The 19,491-nt window shown below is 41.9% G+C and overlaps 1 protein-coding gene across 1 annotated transcript in view; it reads right to left on the bottom strand.

Annotated features, from left to right (window-relative positions):
* Nucleotides 1-353: 353 nt before the first annotated feature.
* Nucleotides 354-19,491, bottom strand: part of LOC127215290 (endothelin-1 receptor-like) — a gene marked incomplete at its 3' end in the record, with an annotated part of 46,781 nt that continues 27,643 nt past the window's right edge. The window contains 5 exon segments of the mRNA XM_051175663.1: nt 354-489; nt 3,540-3,692; nt 7,788-7,838; nt 7,840-7,967; nt 7,970-7,986. Coding sequence (XP_051031620.1) covers nt 354-489; nt 3,540-3,692; nt 7,788-7,838; nt 7,840-7,967; nt 7,970-7,986 — 485 coding nt within the window.

Genomic DNA, 19,491 nt, shown 5'->3' with positions numbered 1-19,491 from the left:
AACAAGAAGCTAGAGCAAAGGAAATAGTGTCATTAGAACATACTGCTTTAAAATCTGCTAAATAGCACTTATCCCCCAGATTAGCACTTCTCCTGCCCCAAAGCCATGCCTCATGGGTGGCAGGTAGAGTTTAGTGAGAAGTGCTGCCTGGCCAATGCCATGGTTAGTGGAAACCGTGGCACAGCTTCAGGAAGGAGTAGGCAAGATTACAGACAGGACTCCAACACATTTAGGGATCAATTATTGGCTGGTGTCAGCTAAAGACATATAATTAACTTTACATTTTTAACTTTCAGAGCTAGTAAGAATGTAAACACCCTATAATGTGTGAAAAGTGGCACCTGGGATCCTACCTGAGCAGTTCACATCGGTTCTTATCCATCTCATCATACACGAAGTTTTCTTCAAAATTCGGCTTAAGTGAAGAGGGAACCAGCAGAGGGCAAAGATGACAACCAAACAGAACACAGTCTTCGCCACTTCTCGACGCTAATGGCAAGTGCATGCAGACAAGGATAAAGGTTAGTGCTGTTGCACGCCAGAAATAGTGGACATACAAGTAGGGAGGAGGTGCTGCTGGGAGGAAGTCTGGAGTAGCCTCCACATGATGTCTACCCATTCCAAGACCAAGTGTGCAACTGTCTCATGGAGGAGCCATTAACCATGCCTTTTGGGCAGTTGCCAGGTTCAGATATTCTGATGACAACAGCAGGGGTCTATGCCAGGGCAAGACAGGAGCTGGCTGGGTCAACACCATGGTTGAACTTAAGTATAAAGGCATGTGTGTTGATGAGTCTAAGCATGGGAACATGTATGTTTGTTGACGGCATGTGTGTTTTTGAGGAGTGTGGATGACTAAAGGGTGACTACCTGTAGGGTTAGTTGGAAGCTGGGTATCAGGAAATTGGCCTTAGGGATGCAGCAGGACAGCCAAGACAACTAGACACAGCACCCAGAAGGACAAGTATACAGAGAAAGCAGCCCCATTTCCACTTGTCTTTTACTATTTGTTTCTTTTGTTTAAGACAGGGTCTTGCTTGTTGCCCATGCTGGTTGTGAATTCCTGGGCCCCAAGAGATCCCTTTGCCTTGTTGCTCTTGTTTGTATTATAGGCATCTGCTACCATGCCTAGGTTGAGATTTGCTTTTAATTTAAAAAATTCCTTTTTTAATGACATATAGTTTTGAAAATCTGCTCTTTACAAACAGAAGGGTGGGGTACAGAGTCACCAGCTGTCATAGTTAGAAACACTGGACGTGCTGATCAAGGGGCTGACTTCGGCTTTATCAGCCTTGGTGTCTGCTCGTGGTCTGGGCAGCTATGGTCCTGGGCAGCTGTAGGTTGGGAATTATCTCTACCCTTCATTCGTGTCCACACTGTGAGGCATACCACCCCCCTTATATTTAGAAGCAGAACCAGGGGCAGAAAATGCAACCTGGCTATAACTGGGGTACAAATTAACATCAAACAAAAGTGACTGTGTAACAGGCTAGAACATAATTCTGGAAAAATAACACTGTCTTAATCTGAGGCTTCCAACATTAAGTTCAGGAAGCTGAAAATAAACACAGGTTGAGCCCTTTAGGGAGTGTTATCCCAAATTGTTGGTGCAGCCCAAAGAACTGGAGCCTGTAACCCCACAGTCATGATACCAGCTGGGGTGTGGTTCAGAGATGTCTGGAGGAGAAGCATACTCATTTCAGTGTTCAGGGCTGGGGCTTAGAAAAGCTGGTTTTGTTTGTTTTGATTTTGAGACAATGTTTCATTCACTATTTATTGTAGGCTGGCCTATGGCTCACTATGTAGGCCAGGCTGGGCTTGAACTCATAGAGATCCATCTACCTCAGCTAACCTATTACTGGAATTTAAGATGTGCACCACCACACCTGGCCTTAAGGGGTTAATTTTGCACCTGAGGTATCTGCAACATTCATCTCTGAACTAAGTCAGGCTAAAGTTTCTCAACATAAACATCACTGTCAGTCAAAGGTAACAGCCCCCACTGTGTGACACAGTGGGCTCCACAGAGCACACATGTGCACACCCTTCCTTAGATTTCCATAATAGCACTGATTCATTTATTATCATGGCCAATTTGCAGACAAGGGGCCGAAGCTTGGGGAATCAGCACAGTAGTTGAAAGGGTGCTAAAGGTGCGCCTGTGTGATAATTATATGGCTAGCTTTAGGGACTCCAGCAACAGCTTCTGCCTTTTGTTTGTGGTTGAATGTTCGCATATACTCTCCCACAGCTACCAGGAACTTCACCCGCACTCTTTTACTTTAACTCTATGAATCAACATAAATTAATTTTGGTTGACTGCCTACCAGGAACTGGACACTATTAAGTGCCTTACATGTCTTTGGCAATCCACAAATACATTATTACATACTTATGAAAAATTGAGGAGCCCAGAGACATGAAGTAATCTGCCCAAGGTCACATGACTAGGAAGTTTAAGAGTCAAGTTTTGCCTTCTAAAGTCCCAAAGTATAACTGATCTAGCTGCTGTCTGAAAGACACAATCTAACTCCCACTGGCATGTTCAAATTCCTTCTAAAAGTTTGGGTCCTCCAAGATTTCACCTCTTTTTCTGTGTTTTGCCAAATTTCCTAGCAAGAGTCTTATTTGGGGTGCTGATCTGATCAAATTCATTTCCATTTTCCTACTTCCGATTGCCTGGTGCCCATCCTACATTCTCCCAGGGCTTTTGCCCTCATTTACAAAGACAATTTCTCCATAGTTCCATTTCATATATGCCCTGGCTTTGTATTGTGTGGCTGTTTGGATTGTACTTTATCATTCTACTTTCTAATTGCTTGAAATTGTATTTTATTCTACAGCTAGACTACAGAGCCTGCAAGGGAATGCAGTCACATGCACCTTTCTGTCCTGGCATAGCCACAAGCCCATTTCACACCGTGCACACATGCTCAGTACACTTTTTGACAAAATAACCACGAGTTAACTATCTTTAAGCCCAGCTTCCCAGGGCCATCTGGTTCACAGGCAGGATTCCCACTTCTCAAAAGGAATTCCTAAGGCTATATAAAGAAAACAGCTACAAGGGAACATTTTTATTTTTAGAAAATCAGCATAAATCTGTTATATACAACATGGTCATGTGCAGCTTAAAGACACAGACATGTTCTGAAAAATGTGTAGCTAGGCAATTTCAACACTGCAAACACAAGAGTGTACAAGCACACTGCTTGATGGCATTATCTACCTCCCAGTAGGCTGTGTGGTCCAGCCTCTGCTCCTGGACTACACATCTGTGTAACATATTGCTGTACCGGATAGGGTAGGCAACTGTAATACGTAAGTGTTTGCCTATCTCAATATATCTTAGAGTGGGAAAAAAGATACTGTAAAAGATGCTAGGCGATGACGTTTCCAGTTCCCCTTAAACGTATGGGAGCCACTGTGATTGTGCAGTTGCAGCTGCCTGTGATGCTTGTATAGGGAAGTACCTGCACTCACAGGCTTGCTGATTTCAATGCAGCCTCAGCCAAGTTCTCAGGAACTGCGAGACTTACCTGCTTGAGGTGTTCACTGAGGGCAATCCGTAAGCTGCCATTCCTCCTGTTGAGCATCTCACAGGTCATGAGGGTGTAGAAGATCGCTGTGCACACCAAGGGCATGCAGAAGTAGAACCCGAAGAGCCACCAGTCCTTCACATCTTGGTAAAACTGTCCAGTGAGGAAAATGGAAGACAGGCGCTGGATCAAAAGCTGACTGTGCAGTGCCCTGACCACTGCATAGTTCCTGTGATTGTAGGTGCAATCATATACCTTCTTCGACAGTAGTAAAGAACTTGCATTGTGATCTTTTTTAACTTATTATTTTATTTTTCAGCACTGGATCATGCCTGGATCACACACTAGGCAAGTGCTGTCCTCTAAGCTGTAATATATGAAAACATGGGCATTAAAGTTATCCAATTATCCCTCCTATGTTGCTTCTGCAGGATCCTCGAGCTCATTTCTATTACATTGGAGGAGCTCTAATCAGTGCAGAGTCTCCTTTTGTTCATATAATGGGTTTTGAGACATTTTCATCTTTGTTTATTCCTGAGCCTCAACATTTTGATAAGATTGGCTGACTTTTTGATTGTATGGTTAAAGTATGCTTAATGTGAGTGTCTCATGTAGGGACAGTGAAGGCTATCAGTGAATGGCTTATCTGTGACTGAGGTTAGTGGGACTTAACCCTTTGCCTGGTATGCCTGCTATGTGACCCCAGAGTCAGTCAGCTCAGCCATCAATAACTCCACACACTCTCCCTCTCAATACTTGCCACCTGGAAACTAATGAGTGGGGATACTCTAGCTAAAGGCTGACTCGGCACTCTCTGTGGGCAAGGATTTATACAAATACACATTGTTCAGCTTTCTGTCTTTTAAAAAATTATTTTCATTTTATGTGCATTGATGTTTTGCCTGCATGTATGTGTGAGGGTGCCAGGTCCCCTCAGTTGTGAGTAGTTATGAGGGTACTGGGAATTGAACCCAGGTCCTCTGAAAGAGCAGTCAGTGCTTTTAATCCCTGAGCCATCTGTCTAGCCCTCAGTTTTCTGTGTTTTTAAAGGAGGATAAAAATGAAAGTTGAACAATACTACTCAAAAGCTTTCCTGAAATAACCCTGAACTTGGGAAGGCATGCTTTCCACTTCCCTTATGCCTACTTCCCCAGAATGTTTATTTACTGAGGGTAACATAGCCTCTTATGACAGCTCCATCAGTTCCCACAGATATGACCACCCTGCTCCCTGACTACTGACAGTTACTGTGCATGGAAAGAAACGCTTTATGGCTGTTTCCAGAAGACAAACATTCAGGCAAGGCTTCGTGACTGTCAAATACCACAGACCCCTTCGGAAATCCGATGAACATGAGAATTCCTTCTGAGAACAATACAGTGTGTGTGCACATGTGCACGTGTGTGTGCCTGTGTGTGTAAGTGTGCATGTTCGTGTCTGTGTACGTGAGTGTGTATGTGTCCACATGTGTCAGTTTGCATGTGTGTGTGCTTGCATGTGCAAGACCTTAGGTGTTATTCTGCAGGAGACATTCTCCTTGGGTTTTGAGGCAGGATCTCCCCCCTGGGGCCTAGGGCTGGCCAATTTGGCTAGGCTATCTGGTGAAAGCCTGTGTGTGGCCTGCAGCCCTTTGCCTTCCCAGCACTGGTTTTACATGCCTATGCTACCATGCCCAACATTTTTACATGGATTCTGGGGATTGAACTCTATCACCTTATCAGTTGATAAAAATTTCAGACATAAACATTATATTTTAATAAGAATAAAGTTAAATGTATGTAGTCACAATGGGAAACCAATTATATTGAAATGGAGCTATCAAAATACTGAAAATAAAATTTTGATAAAGATATGTGTTTGGTAGCAAATTGTGTAGCACATGGGTCTGATTAAATAATATAATGGCTCCCAAAACTATCAAACATTAAACATTAATACCAGCAATGAGCATTACTATTTCAAGATTGTGCACGTTTCTCTGAAAAAGTCATGGTAGTGGTTTATTATAGTGGTTTATTATCTACATTTGTTTTGTCTTGTTTTCTGAGATAGGGTTTCTCTATGTTGCTCTGGCTGTCCTGGAACTCACTCTGTAGACCAGGCTGGCCTTGAACTCACAAGTTAGCCTGCCTGTGCCTCCTGTGCTGGGCTTAAAGGTGTGCACCACCACCACCAGGCTATTATCTACATTTAAAGTCAGAGGAAATGATACATTTCAGGAGGATTTTAGTGAAAACAAATACATTTTCTTTTCCCATCCAAGCTCCCAGACCCTTGAATTCTATCCCAGATTAAGTGCAAGTTTGAGTTTGTTTCTTTAGATTGTTAAACAGACCTCCCTAGCCCATCCCATTGCAGGAGATCTCTGTCTGGAACTTTAAAAAAAAAAAAAAATCCGGACTCTGTCCTTGTTTGGAAGTACCATACAAACATCCTGTGAGGCTTTCCACTCCTTCACAACCCACTTTCCTAGCTCTCCCACAGAATTGCAGGCTGAGGGGGTGTAGCCTAGAAGCAGCAGCCTGGGGTCTAGACTGTGACCCAGGACAGAGCTGCATGGAGTACCCCATCCGCTCCATGACAGAGGCCTACTGAAAGGGGTTCACGGTTCTGTTTTTGACTGTCATTATCAGCTGGGGATGGAGAGGGTGTTGGGATAGTCTAGAGTAGAGCACAGTTGAAGAGTGGAGCATGAAAGGAGGTGGGAAGTCGTGTCAGAAAGAAAAGTATACCTAGACTTGGAACGGATGCGGAAACCTCACCAGTTTGACTCACACCCTATGAAACCCACAGCCACTCCTGCCAGCACTTGGCTCCCTCTTCTCAAACTCTTCCCACGGACACCTCAGGCTTCATGACGTCACCTGCCCATTTTGTCCATTTCCAGGGGTTAAGTGCCTTCTTAGGGGACCTTCTCTCCTCAAATGCCTTTTTTTTTGGAAAGTCCAGAATGCTTATGTGCTCCCCCCCCAACAATTATAAACCCTAAAAATGGACTAAGCCATTAGCCATCCCACTATCTTGCTTTTCATTGTGTAAACTGACCCAGTTAAAAAGGCAGTGAGAGACAGACTTTGATTTTGAGGTTGCCAGCTTTCATGAGTTTTTCTAATGTTAAAACAAAAATGTCCAAGCAGGATAAATGATCAGCTACAGAACCACGAATCTGGTCATTTTCCCACTGTAGGGAAGCATATTTTGAGCTGTTTGTGATGTGGACAGCTTGTCTTGTACAGGTGACCCTGGCATTAAAGCACTTAATTTGACTGACTCCGGACATGGGTGTCTGCTGTCCACCAGGAACCAGTTTTGCAAAGGGAACGTGCATTCTGAGAGATGTTTCCCAGTGCAGCCAGGCCTGTACTTAAGCTTTTCAGAGCAATGCTGAGTACTCAGGGGTATAGGTCTAGGGTTTGTGTCAATATAAGCCCAGGTAACGTGGTAGCCCATTTATACCAGGCAAGCCCAAGCTCCCGGAATCAGAATGTCAAATCCCTTTACCAGATGTGCTCAGGGGTCAGAACCTATAGTGTCAGACATGTTACAATGATTCCCCCACAGGGCACATAGTCAGCTCATTTTGCTGAGAAACATTTTGTGAAATATTTTTTGGATAAGTAAGATTTGTGCTCAGAAATATAACCGAGAAAACTGCATTTTCTCAAAGTAACACGTGCATGTCTGTCAGATGCAAAGTCTTGTGGGTATCTTTTAATCATAAAGACAGATTACATCCTGAACTCACAGGGACAGTCTCTCAGTATATTGCTTGGACTGTTTTGTACAGAAAACTGTTTTTTCTGTAGATGTACTATAAGACAAGAGTGCAGTGGGGTGTTGGTGGCATACACCTTTAATCCCAGCACTCGGGAGGCAGAGGCAGGCGGATCTCTGTGAGTTTGAGTCTACAGAGCTAGTTCCAGGACAGGACAGACTCCAGAGTAATACAGAGTAAACCCTGTCTCGAAAACTAACTAACTAACTAACTAACTAACTAACTAACTAACTAACTAACTAGGAAGAGAGTGGGAGATGGCACAGTTGCTCTATTTAAGAGGCCGGTATGGCCTTCCGGGTAGTGGAGGCGCATCTGTGGTGCAGGCGGCACAGCAGCCTGGTGAAGACACCAGCAAGTTTCCAGTTGGTGAACTATGGCGCCTCCCTCCCCAGCTGATTCCGTTTGGGCTGTGGCACATCTTTAAAATGGTGGCTGTGATGTGGTCAGTGAATTGTGTCAATGATCAATACCTCCATGAACTTTGTTGTGGCATTGAGCATGCAGGTGCGATGCTGGTCACCCCCTGTATTCGAAGGGTACCATGACAAAGCCGATGGCTTCTGGGATGGCCAGGATAAAGGAAAGGATCCAGATGGAGACGATTTCAATGGCAGTAATCAAGGGGATCCCAATTCCTTGCACTCGACTCAGGAGGCCACTGCTCTGTACCTGAAAGGCGGGGAGAGGGAAGAAGGAAGAAGGACAGTAAATCAAGTTAGTACATTTTGAACTAATTTTGTCTGCAAAGTTCCTCCCCTTGGCAGAAGAACACCCCTTGACTTTCAAGAGATTTTCTTTGAACCTTGATGTGAAATATAAACAATACAAAGCAAAACAGTTCACCCATTTGGAAACAGATGGCCCGGCAGGCCTGAGTCTCAAATCTATAAAGAACTAAGATTTATGAGTGCCACAAAACACTGTCATCCAGATATGACATAGTCGTGGTGAGCATGAATATGTAACGGCCGTGGAGTCATGAATACTGCCTTCACAGTACTGGGCCCTTCGGCAGGCCATCATGGTGGTGCCCAGGAGGGCCCACCCTTTGTTGAGTAGCTCTCATGGGCAGTTAATGGTAGTAGAAGGAGGCAGTGTCTTTTTCTTCAGTAGTGTGGCCATGTTTCAGTAAAATAACCATCTACCCAAGCTTAGTTGGGAAGAAGGGGTTCAGAGAGAGAGGAAGAAGACAAGAGAGGGTAACGGGGGTTGAATATAATCATAATACATTTTATATATGTATAAAATTGTCAATAAACCAGTAAGTAAAAAAAAATAATGGCAAAAGCAAAAAGAAAACCTTACCATGTTTAGAGAATGGAACCAGAAGCACGTGTGCCCTGTGTGTTTTAAGCTGAGGGCAAGAAGGAGAAGAACAGGGTAGTGAAACATGCTAGGACTTTCCGTGTGTGTGTGTGTGTGTGTGTGTGTGTGTGTGTGTGTGTGTGTGTGTGTGTAATGCATATTCCAGACAGTTCCATGCTACCCTGGAACTTACTTTGTAAACTAGGCTGGCCTTGAACTCACCGAGATCTGCCTGCCTCAGCCTCTTGAGTGATGGGATTAAAGATATGCGCCACCACACTGGGCTTTTCCTTATTAGCAAAACTTGAAACATCACCAATGAGGTGTATGATCCTTGAGTGGACCATGACCACACACATTCCACAGTCTCCTCCCTTCTTTTATCTTCAAGATATTATCAGACTGAGCTTTATAATGCAGCAGGTTAAACAAATACCATCTGTAAGTACTGAAGGATTGTTAAATATCTCCCATTATAGTCTTGTGTCAGGGAATATGAAATCAAGTTACAGATATCTTCATTCTTAACATTCAGATTAACAACCTAACAGAAAAAAATGGAAAAATAAATAAAATACAAGTGACCCCTTGACATTAAGAAATCATGCTTACCTTAGTTTTTACTCCAATAATTTTGGTGTGTGTATGAAATGAGACAGTGTCTCATGTACCTAGAATTCACAATGTTTCCTAGAATAACCTTGAACTCCTGACCCTCTTGCCTCTACTTCCCAAGTGCTGGCATTATAATTGTGTGCCACTATGCCTGGCTATTTAATATTTTTGTGAGAACAATCACATCTACATGTCTGAAGAAAATCTGGCTTGGAAACTTCATGCTGTTTGACTTGATGTGATGGCCTGATGGTAACTGCTATCAGAAGAAAAGACCTGGGATATAGCATGGTCTTATTTATTTATTTTTCTATTATGTGTTTTTGAGGTCCCATTCTTGACATTTTTCTTCTTGCTGTAATGGAAAAGAAGCATTTCTTTTATAGCTTTCATTGAACAGTGCCAGAAGATTGTAAAACAGACCAAAGCATTGGAGACAGGTGCCTGAGGTTCGCAGGACATGAGATTTACTGTTGAAGATTAATCAATAAACCAAGGCAATGTACAGATCACCCATATTCACCAAAATGAGTGTTGGTCTTTTATATTTATTGATCTGGCAGCCTGATGTCCAGTAAAAAGCTAGAGTGGAGACAGGATGTCTGTGTCCCAAGAATACCAGTTGAGTTGAATCTTTCTCTTCTCCCTTCTCTAAATTCAGTAAGGTGATTGAAATAAGACACTTTTGCCCACATGACTGGAAGAAGCTGGGTTTCCTAGCTGGCATCTTTGGAAGAAGATGATCTGCACGAGACAACATGATGACTATGTTTATAAACCATCTTCACTGCATACTGTATAACAGGTAAATCTGACTGGCACACATACCCATAATCTGATATAGATTTTTTTTTAACCCATGTAGAAGTAACTTTTATAATCTAGTTCATTAATGATTTACAACTAGTCAGGTTCTTTATTGTCTCACATCACAAAGAATTAGAATATTTTCCATTTGTTATCGCATGGATCTTAACATCTTTATAAGATTAAAAAATGACTATGAGAACAATGGACATGGGGGCTGGTGGAAAATATGAAACCCTAGATGTTTCAACATTGATTTTTTTTCTTGGAAGTTTATTGTAACACACACACACACACACACACACACACACACACACACACACAGATGCTTTTCTAACTACTGAACAGCTTTTAGTTTAATTGATATGTATGTATGAAAGAGATCTTCAGTTGTCATATTCTGCGAGTGTAGATCTAGTCACCACTGACTGACCTTTCCTCTTGAAACACTCCATCACTTGGCTTCCCCGCAGTGTCCTGGGCACTCCTCATCTCCTTAGCTGAACCCACTCTAGCCGCAGATCTTTAGCAGTGGATCTCACTAGGCCTAAGTCCTTGGAACTCTGCCTTGGTGATTTCCTTCATCCTATGGAATTAGTATCATTTAAACTAGTTATGTATTGATAATGCCCAAATTGATAGTAGCCTAGAACCTACCTCAAACTTTGGAGTTGCCAATTTGGGGGTTCCACTGGGTATCCAGTGAGCACCCTTAGCACCCCAAAGTCACCCTGTCCAGTTCTTACCTTCTTGTTCCCAAACCTTAGCTTCACTCCACTTCCACCAGGCACTCACGGTCTTTTTGTAAATCTTTTCACATCTGCCTTCAAAGACATCCACCTTTAGCATGGTGCAGCACACCTTTATCCCAGGACTCAGGAGGCAGAGACAGAGGCAGGAGGACCACTGATAGTCTGAGGTCAGCCTGATCTACATATCGAATTCCAGGATGGCCAGAGATACATTGAGAGACTTTGTTCCAAAAATAAAACCAAAAACCCACAAAGAGGGCATTCCCATTTCTTGCCACCCATTATCATGCTGCGTAAATTATTTCCACTTTCCTAACTGTTGTCTGTACCCACCTTGGCCTGCCACAACGTTTCTTGGCCACAGCAATGGGAATGAGCCAACCCTGCCATGACTGCTCTCCGTCCAGGGACACCTACAAGGGGCCTTCACAGCAGCTTGCTTTCTTCCTTCAGAACTTTACTCAGTTATATCTTGAAACATTAAAAAACTTTAAATTTAGATTTCACTATGCATCCAAGGCTGGCCTGGAACAAGCTATGTAGCCACAGTTGGCCTTCAATTTGTTTCCTGCATTACCATCCTGGATGCCAGGGTGACAGACCTGTAACCCCGCACCCTTACCAGCTCAGCTGTCTTTTTATGAAACCCTCATTTAAATTTGGAGTCCTCTTCCTGAATTATTTTGTTCTGTTTGCATTTTTTTTCCTCCATGGTACTTATTCAATAGGGAACCAAATGAAAGTTCTTTCTTTGTATTTGTTGGCTGTCTATGCCAACCCTTCCATTTAGAAACTCATTGCCATATAGTCAGGCACTTTCAGTGTTTCCAGTACACAGAACAACAGGTACCAGACAGATGCCTGGTGAATGAAGTGTCTTCTCCCATCCTTGCTATGTCTTTTCCCTTTACCATGTACTGTTTTACTTTATTGGACAAAGCACTTTACTACACTTCCTGCTTTTCAAGCTAGCCATGGATTAGGTAACCATACAAAAGCAAATCCTCTTTTTTTTTTTTTAAGCATAGAATCAAATAATGTTCAAACAAGGAGGGACCTCTGGGTTACTGCTTTTGTCCTTGTTTTCAAGATGAAACCCAAAGGACTAGAAAGGCAAGGGCTGGGTATTGCCACACCCACGGCCAATGAAAGGGGAAGCTTGGGCCAGGAGATGGGTCTAATGACTCACAGGGAGTCTCTCGTGGTATCACCTTATGTCCTAACATGTGACATGTCAGAATAAAAGGATAGAGCATCTTTTACATATGTGAAGTTGTTTGTCATAGTTAGTGTATGCCCTATAAGTAGATTTTAAAATGTTTCCAAGGCTAGAGGCATTTCCTCCATGTTTGTGAAAACTCTTATTATTATTGTTATTATTTACTTTTCAAGACAGGGTCTCTTTGTGTAACCCTGGCTATTCTGGAACTCTCTGTGTAGACCAGTCTGACTTCAAACTCACAGAGATCTTCCTCTGCCTGTTTCTGCTTCCTGAGTGGTGGAGTTAAAGGCATATAGCAATACATCCAGCCTGTGTGATGAGTTTTGAAAGTAAGGCTGGGGACAGCCATTGTTACATTAACCTTTTATGGCTAAACAAACTTAAAAGCATTATAAAATAAAAATTAAATACAAAAGTGGTCACTTTAAAATATCTTTATTTTAAAATTCTTTGCTCATTGGTATTATTTTATTTTTCAGACAGGCTTTCTCTGTATAGCCCTGGTTGTCCTAGAACTTACTCTGTAGACCATGTTGGCCTTGAATTCAAAGATCTGCCTGCCTCTGCCTCCCAAGTGCTGAAATTAAAGGTGTGTGCTACCACTGCCTGGCCATTGCTAATATTATAGACATGGTTTGGATCAGTTATAATTATACTTTTGCTCTGTTTATATGAAAAAACACTCTCTTGTAGTCATGGCATTTATCAGTTTAAGGGCTGTCTTTCTTTTATGTGTCACTTTTTAGTGTCTCACAGGAGTGAAGGACACATTTGTTCACATAGATTTTTTTTTTCTCATTGTGAGCAACTTTGGGAGTAGCATTGCTAAATGAAGGCAGTGAGAGGTAGCCCAAACACATTTATTCTGGAGGCAGTTTCCCTCTGCAGTGCAACCTGGCCTGGAACTCACACTGTAGTCCACTCCAACATCTGAGATCCTCCTGCCTCAGTCTCCTAACTAACTGGATAACATCTATGCTTCAGCATGCTGGTTCATGTGGAATAAAAATCAGTATCTGGTAAATGCCCATTGACAAATGCCTGTTCACACTGGAACATCCTGGGGTTCCTTCTGTTTTGCTCTTCTGGGTAAGGTGAAGGTCTTTTCCTTTGCCTATCTAAGTAAGAACAAGCTATCATTTGTGATGGTTAGCTTTGATTAATATCTTCACATGATGAACAAACTGCCATACAGAAGACTGGAGGAAAAATCCTAGCAGAGAGGATTCTCACAAGAATCCACAAGAGTTGGGTGAGCAGGAGAGGCAAATGTTTGCAAATTGAGCTTGCCCATTCCAGGGCTGGGACTCTGATAGACTGGTACCACAGTCCTGCCATGGCAGAAGGCTGGGAGGCCCAGAAACTTCCAGCTGTTCTGCCAAGGGGTCAGACAAGTGAGTTGTGGACAAGCTCAGTGCCAGCTGCAAACTACCCATGACCCCAACTGAGGTGACAAGGAGCAGAAGTGTCCAAATTCCTGAATAACACGGTAAGATCTGATAAAATGGTTGTTTTAAATGGCTGAGTTTGAGAGTAGCTGGTTATCAAAGAGAAATGGGGTTAGCAAAAGTAACCAGTTGCCTGATCTTGACAGTAGAGTAAGATAAAGGATGATGAGGTACGTGCTGCAGGGAACAGACCCAAAATGAGGTCCTCAGTTGCCCTAGTCAGAGTGTGACTTTGTCCACATCCCATCTCTTTGGTTCATTAACTTCTGTGTCTTCACTCTTACTGTACAGCAGTCAGGAACCACAGTAGAACAAGAAGAGACTAAACCCAAGTGTAAGACTTGCACTTCAGAAACACACTTGTGAAGTTAGGATCTGTCTGTGAGACTGAGGGAAGAAGGGCACTGAGCAAATGACCTACAGGGCAGGCATCATGCCTGAAGTAAAGGCACACGAAGAAAAGCCACCTTCCTGATGGATCTTGCAGCTTTTCTAGGAATTTAATCATACATTGCTCTGGAAGAGTCACTAAATAAGTTGTATCTTTTTATAGGCTCCTTCTCCAGACATCTTCTAACTACAAGTTGGATCCGTACCCAGGCCTGTTTATTGCTTGACCCTGTCATCATCTTCTACTTTAAACAAGACCATTAACTTCACAAAGAGCAGCATTGAGTTGCCTTTCTTCTTCGTTCTTCCCCAAATAAAGTAAAAGTAACATTTGAAGCTCATAACAGCTGCAAAAACATTTAATGGTTGCTAACAGTCAATTATTCATAGTTTTTCTGGGAAAAGTTTGTTCCTTGTAAAAGTATACTTAATTTTTGCATTAAAAAGTTTACTGATAAAGCTCAACAGAGGTCAAAACTTGTTCTTAAATTTATTTCTGAAAATTTTCTCTTATCTTTTTCATAAGAGAATAAGGACATAAATTTAAGGAAAGTAAATACTAGTTAAATGTGAGGAGGATTAGTAAGAAGGGTAAACTCAGACAGGCAAGGCCACAGATAAAAAAAAAATGAAAGCTCATCAACCAGGTGTCATCTATGACCTGCTGTTATGTATCTGACTCAGCTCCGAGGCGACAAAGCTGGGACATTTCTTTGGTTTTTATTGCATTCTGCATTTCAGTAAGTAATTAGGAAAGAAATTCAAAAGTACTTAGATACAGACTTTCTCTCTAACAACTCCAAAATGAAAGATGATTATCATTAAATATCGTTAAAATACCATGGCAACTCTGCCTGGGTGGTAATTTGGTTCAGACAAGAAAAATATGGTTTTAAAAACTGCAATTTTTTTTTAAAAAAAGACTCCAGACTCCCCTTTTCTTGTCTGTTTCATTTGGAAAAAGCAGTTCCTCCTTCCAGTGGAGTGTAGTGAAATCAAGCAATGGCTCAGAGCAAGTGCTATCCATCTACAGCAACTAAGAGTAGGGGTCAGAACATTGCTTCAGCATGCTAGAGGACACAGGTTCAATTCCCAGCACCTCTGTCAGGTGCACCAGCACTGATGTGTAACACACACACACACACACACACACACACACACACACACACACACACACACAAAATAACAGGATATGGAAAAAAACAACAGAGGAATTATGAATGTGGTTCTTTCTCCAGTATGAAAGCTTTTGAAATATAAATGTCAACTCCATACCCCTTGTGTGGGTCCTCAAAGTCAACATCAAATGAACACAAGGGTGAAGGCCACAAATAAAGGATGATGAGTTTGTTTCTAAGGAGAAGTCTCCTGGATGAAGGCCGCATCAGCAGAATGACATTTTAAAATGGCTCATCTCCTTCATCTAAAAGTCAGACCACATCTGAATGAAATAATTTTTGTCATTATTATTTTTCTCCTTTCTAAATGAAGAACTGCGTGTTATTTGAGACTTGACTCAAGACTGACATGAAACATGTAGTTCATAAGTAACTTGAGAAAGGAGGTGCTATGGAGAGGGTACCCACAACAGATGTGTGTGATGTTAGTGACTGTCTTAGTTAGAGTTTCTATTACTGTGAAGAAACACCATGGCTACAGCAACTCTTATAAAAGAAAACGTAATTGCGTCTGGCTTACAGTTTCAGAAATTTAGTTCATTATCATCATGATGGAAAGTATGGCGGCACACGGGCAGACACAGTGCTGGAGAAGGAGCTGAGAGTTCTATATCTTGATCCTTAGTCATCAGGAAGCAACTGTGTCCCACACTGATTGCAGCTTGAACATAGGAAACCTCAAAGCCCACCCCACAGTGACACACTTCCTACAACAAAGCCACACCTAATAGTGCCACTCCTGTGGGGCCTTTTTCTTTCACACCACCACAGTGCCCTAAGCTGCCCCTTCCCCTGCTGGGCTGATTGAAGCCATGGAGATTAGAAAATGGGAAAACAATGAGGAGGAACCGGTGATACTGGCCCACATAGGTTCATCATGCTTAGGCCCCAGTTGAAGTGTTTGGGGAGAATTAGGAGGTATGTTCTTGATGGAGGAGGTATGTTCTTGATGGAGGAGGTATGTCTCTGGGGGTGGGCTTGAGGGTTCAAAATCCCAGGCTAGGCCCAGTTTCTCTCTCTCTCTCTCTCTCTCTCTCTCTCTCTCTCTCTCTTTCTCTCTCTTTCTCTCTCTTTCTCCCTCTCCCTCTCTCCTCCTGCTGTCTGAAGATCAGGATATGAAGCTCTCAGCTACAGTGCTATGACTGTCTGATTCCTGCCATGATAATAATAGACTAACCCTCTGAAACTACCAGCCCTTAATAAAATGCCTTCTTTTATAAGAGTTGCCTTGGTCATGGTGTCTCTTCAAAGCAATAGAACAGTGACTAAGACATTGCCCTATTAATTTTAAAAAATGTTATGAGTATTTGGTGTGAATTTTAAAAATTTATCTCTTAAAATATATTTGTAGAGCTGGCAAGATGTCTCAGCACTTAAAAGCACTGACTGCTTTTCCAGAGGTCCTGAGTTCAATTCCCAGAAACCACATGGTGGCTCACAAAATACCTACAGCTGGGTCTGATGCCCTCTTCTGGAATAAAGGTGTACATTCAGTTAGATTAAATAAAATATTAAAATAATTTATAAATATTTTATAAATAATTAATAAATATTAAATAAATATTAAAATGCATTTGTGATCACATTCAGAGTTTCTAGTCTTTCTAAGTTCAGAGGTTTTCCTTTTCTTTTTTAAAGGTTTACTTATTTTATACACACACGTGTGTGCCTTGTGAGTTTATGTGCACCACATCCACGCAGTTGCCAGAAAAGGACTTCAGATCTGCAACTGGAGTTACAGGAGGCTGTGAGCCACACCGTGTGGGTTCAGGGAACTGAACCCAGGTCCTCTGCAAGAGCAGTGTGTGCTCTTAACCTGGAAGCCATCTCTCCAGCCCCTGATAGGGTTCTTCTTTTCCAGAGATCAAAATGTATTCTTCTCTTCTGCTGTTTCATGGTTTGAGATTTTGCACTCTTGAGTTCAGTGGTGAACAGTAAAGACAACCCATTTGTTACTGACTCCCAGGCGTCATGGTTTTGTGGACTTGACTAAACTTTTCAACCCCTGCCTTCCTATTTGTAAAGTGGGGATAATTACAGTAATACCCAGTCTGAGAAAATTATTTCTATAGTGTCTGTTTCTTATACATATTCAATAAATGGTGATTACACACTTTACTGTTGATATATAGGGACCAGTAAGACTTAAACTGTTTCCTCTCAGGTGGCTAAATAGTACTACTAATAAAGGAGTCATTCTTTCCACATTTATTTAGTGGTATGAGCACCCATTACATAAATGTTCACTCTGACACCCACTCTGGTCCCATTGATTTGTTAGAATCTTTCTGACTGTATCATATTGGTTAAACACTGTAGCTTTTAAACATTGAACAAGGTGCAGGAATAACATGTTCTTCCTTTTGTAACAACTATTTCCTTGTTACTTTCCCCCCCACAGGGCTTTTATACATATTTTAAAAATTTTAAACAAATAATGTAATGAGAATACATGTCTAATCATACACACTGATAAATGCAGTAAGTGTTTTTCTTCTACCAGTAATGTTACAGGCATCACCTAAAGCCTCTCATTTTCAGATCTTACATCACATGAGGAGGCAGCCATGCTGACCACAATCCCACTGGTACTTGATAATACAACCCTTAGGTGAAGGGAGAACTTAAATTGGCATGCTTATGGAGGGAATGACAATGAGAATTTGTTAGTGACTCAAAGCAGGATGCTGGTGTTTGTTTAGTTTCTTAGGGAAATGGCTGACACACCACAATCTACTGTTTAGTCACTGGGAACTGTTCAGTGGCCTCTTATGTTGATTTTCATTTCTTCTACTGGGAATTAAATGTAGGGCTTTGCACATGCCTAGTAGGTGCTCATCACTGACCTAAGGCAGCAGCTCTTAGCATCTGACATGAAGTGAAAGCAGCTAACACAGAACTTGTCTCTCAATGGATTGCTGAAGATTTTAATAACTAGTGAAGTTGTTTCTAGTTTTCTCATTAAACCACAGAAATGGGGACATTCTTATCATCTATACCACTGCATTTTAAACTATTGATGGAATTATTTTTCTGTGTTTTAGCTTTAGCAAATAAATTTATTTTAAATAACAGTACAAAACATTTTACTTATTTTGTGTTTCAGTTATCAGGGCCATGGCTCTATCCAAAAGGATACCATTACAATTTATAACTACTAATATGTTTTGGAGTCTTAACAGTAATAGTTTTATTTTAAAATTATAAATCATAATTGACTGTCTCTAAACACTTAGCTGCTCTTTATGAGATTGAGCTTCTCTCAGGGTGGATGGCAGTATTATTAGAGGTATGACTCAAAAATAAAGGCAAGCTTTTCTAAGTTGTACATAAACCAAAAGCCATATTGTAAACCAAACACACAGCATCACATTAAATATGCAAGAGTGCCACAGAAGTAATGGTCTCACTTTGATTCTTTATAATAATTGCCACTGTGGATGTTAGAGGTTGAAGGTAGCATCATCTAGAAGTACACAGAAACCAGATCATCATCTTCTTCTTCTCTTTCTCTGTTTCCTCCTCTTCTTGAGAGAGAGGGAGAGAGAAAGAGAGAGAGAGAGAGAAAGAGAAAGAGAGAGAGAGAGAGAGAGAGAGAGAGAGAGAGAGAGAGAGAGAGAGAGAGAGAGAGAATAGCCCTAGCTGTCCTGGAACTTGCTCTGTGGACCAGGCTGGCCTCAAACTCAGAGTTCTGCCTGCCTCTGCCTCCAGAGTGCTGGGATTAAAGATGTGTGTCACCATCATCAAGCCTCGTTTAAACCAGGTCTCTCTCTCTTACTTTTTTTAAAGGTCATCTTAAAAATTTCCATTGTGATCCTTTTTGCCTGAGAATTGTTTCCAGTTTTATTTACATTTTATGTGTGTGGTGTTTGTCTGCATCATGTGCATGCAGGGCTCCCAGAGGCCAGAGGAAGGTGTGGGTTTTGAGCCACCATTGTGTGCTGGGAACCCCTGTCTTTTGGAAGAGCAGCCAATGCTCTGACACTTGAGCCATCTCTCCAGCCTGAACTTTATTTTGTTTAATATGTTTGTTTAATGGGTGTTTTGCCTGCATGTATATCTGTGCACCTATGCATTCCTGAATGCCTAAGAGGTGGTGGATTTCCTGGGGTTGGACTTATAGACTGTTTTGAGCTGCCCTATGGATTTTGGGAACTGAACTCAGGTCCTGTGCAAGAGCAGCCAGTCCTCTAACCCCTGAGCTATCACTCTATCTCCAAGTTTTCTTAAAATTTTACTGTTTTTAACTGTGCGTGTCTGTTGGGTATGCCAGGTGTCATGGAGTCAGAGGAGCTGGAATAATAGGTGGTTGAAACACACCCAATCTGGGTATCAGGCTCCAAACTCTGGTCCTCTGGAAGAACATGCATGGTCTCAACCATGGACCCAGCTCTTTAGTCCCTTGTCTGAGAAAATTTCCATGAGACACCATGTATATAAATATATAGAACAGGCAT

Source organism: Phodopus roborovskii, unplaced genomic scaffold (assembly GCF_943737965.1).
Source record: "Phodopus roborovskii unplaced genomic scaffold, PHOROB, whole genome shotgun sequence".
NCBI classification, from domain to species: Eukaryota; Metazoa; Chordata; class Mammalia; order Rodentia; family Cricetidae; genus Phodopus; species Phodopus roborovskii.
This window is presented reverse-complemented; position numbering and strand designations above follow the sequence as displayed.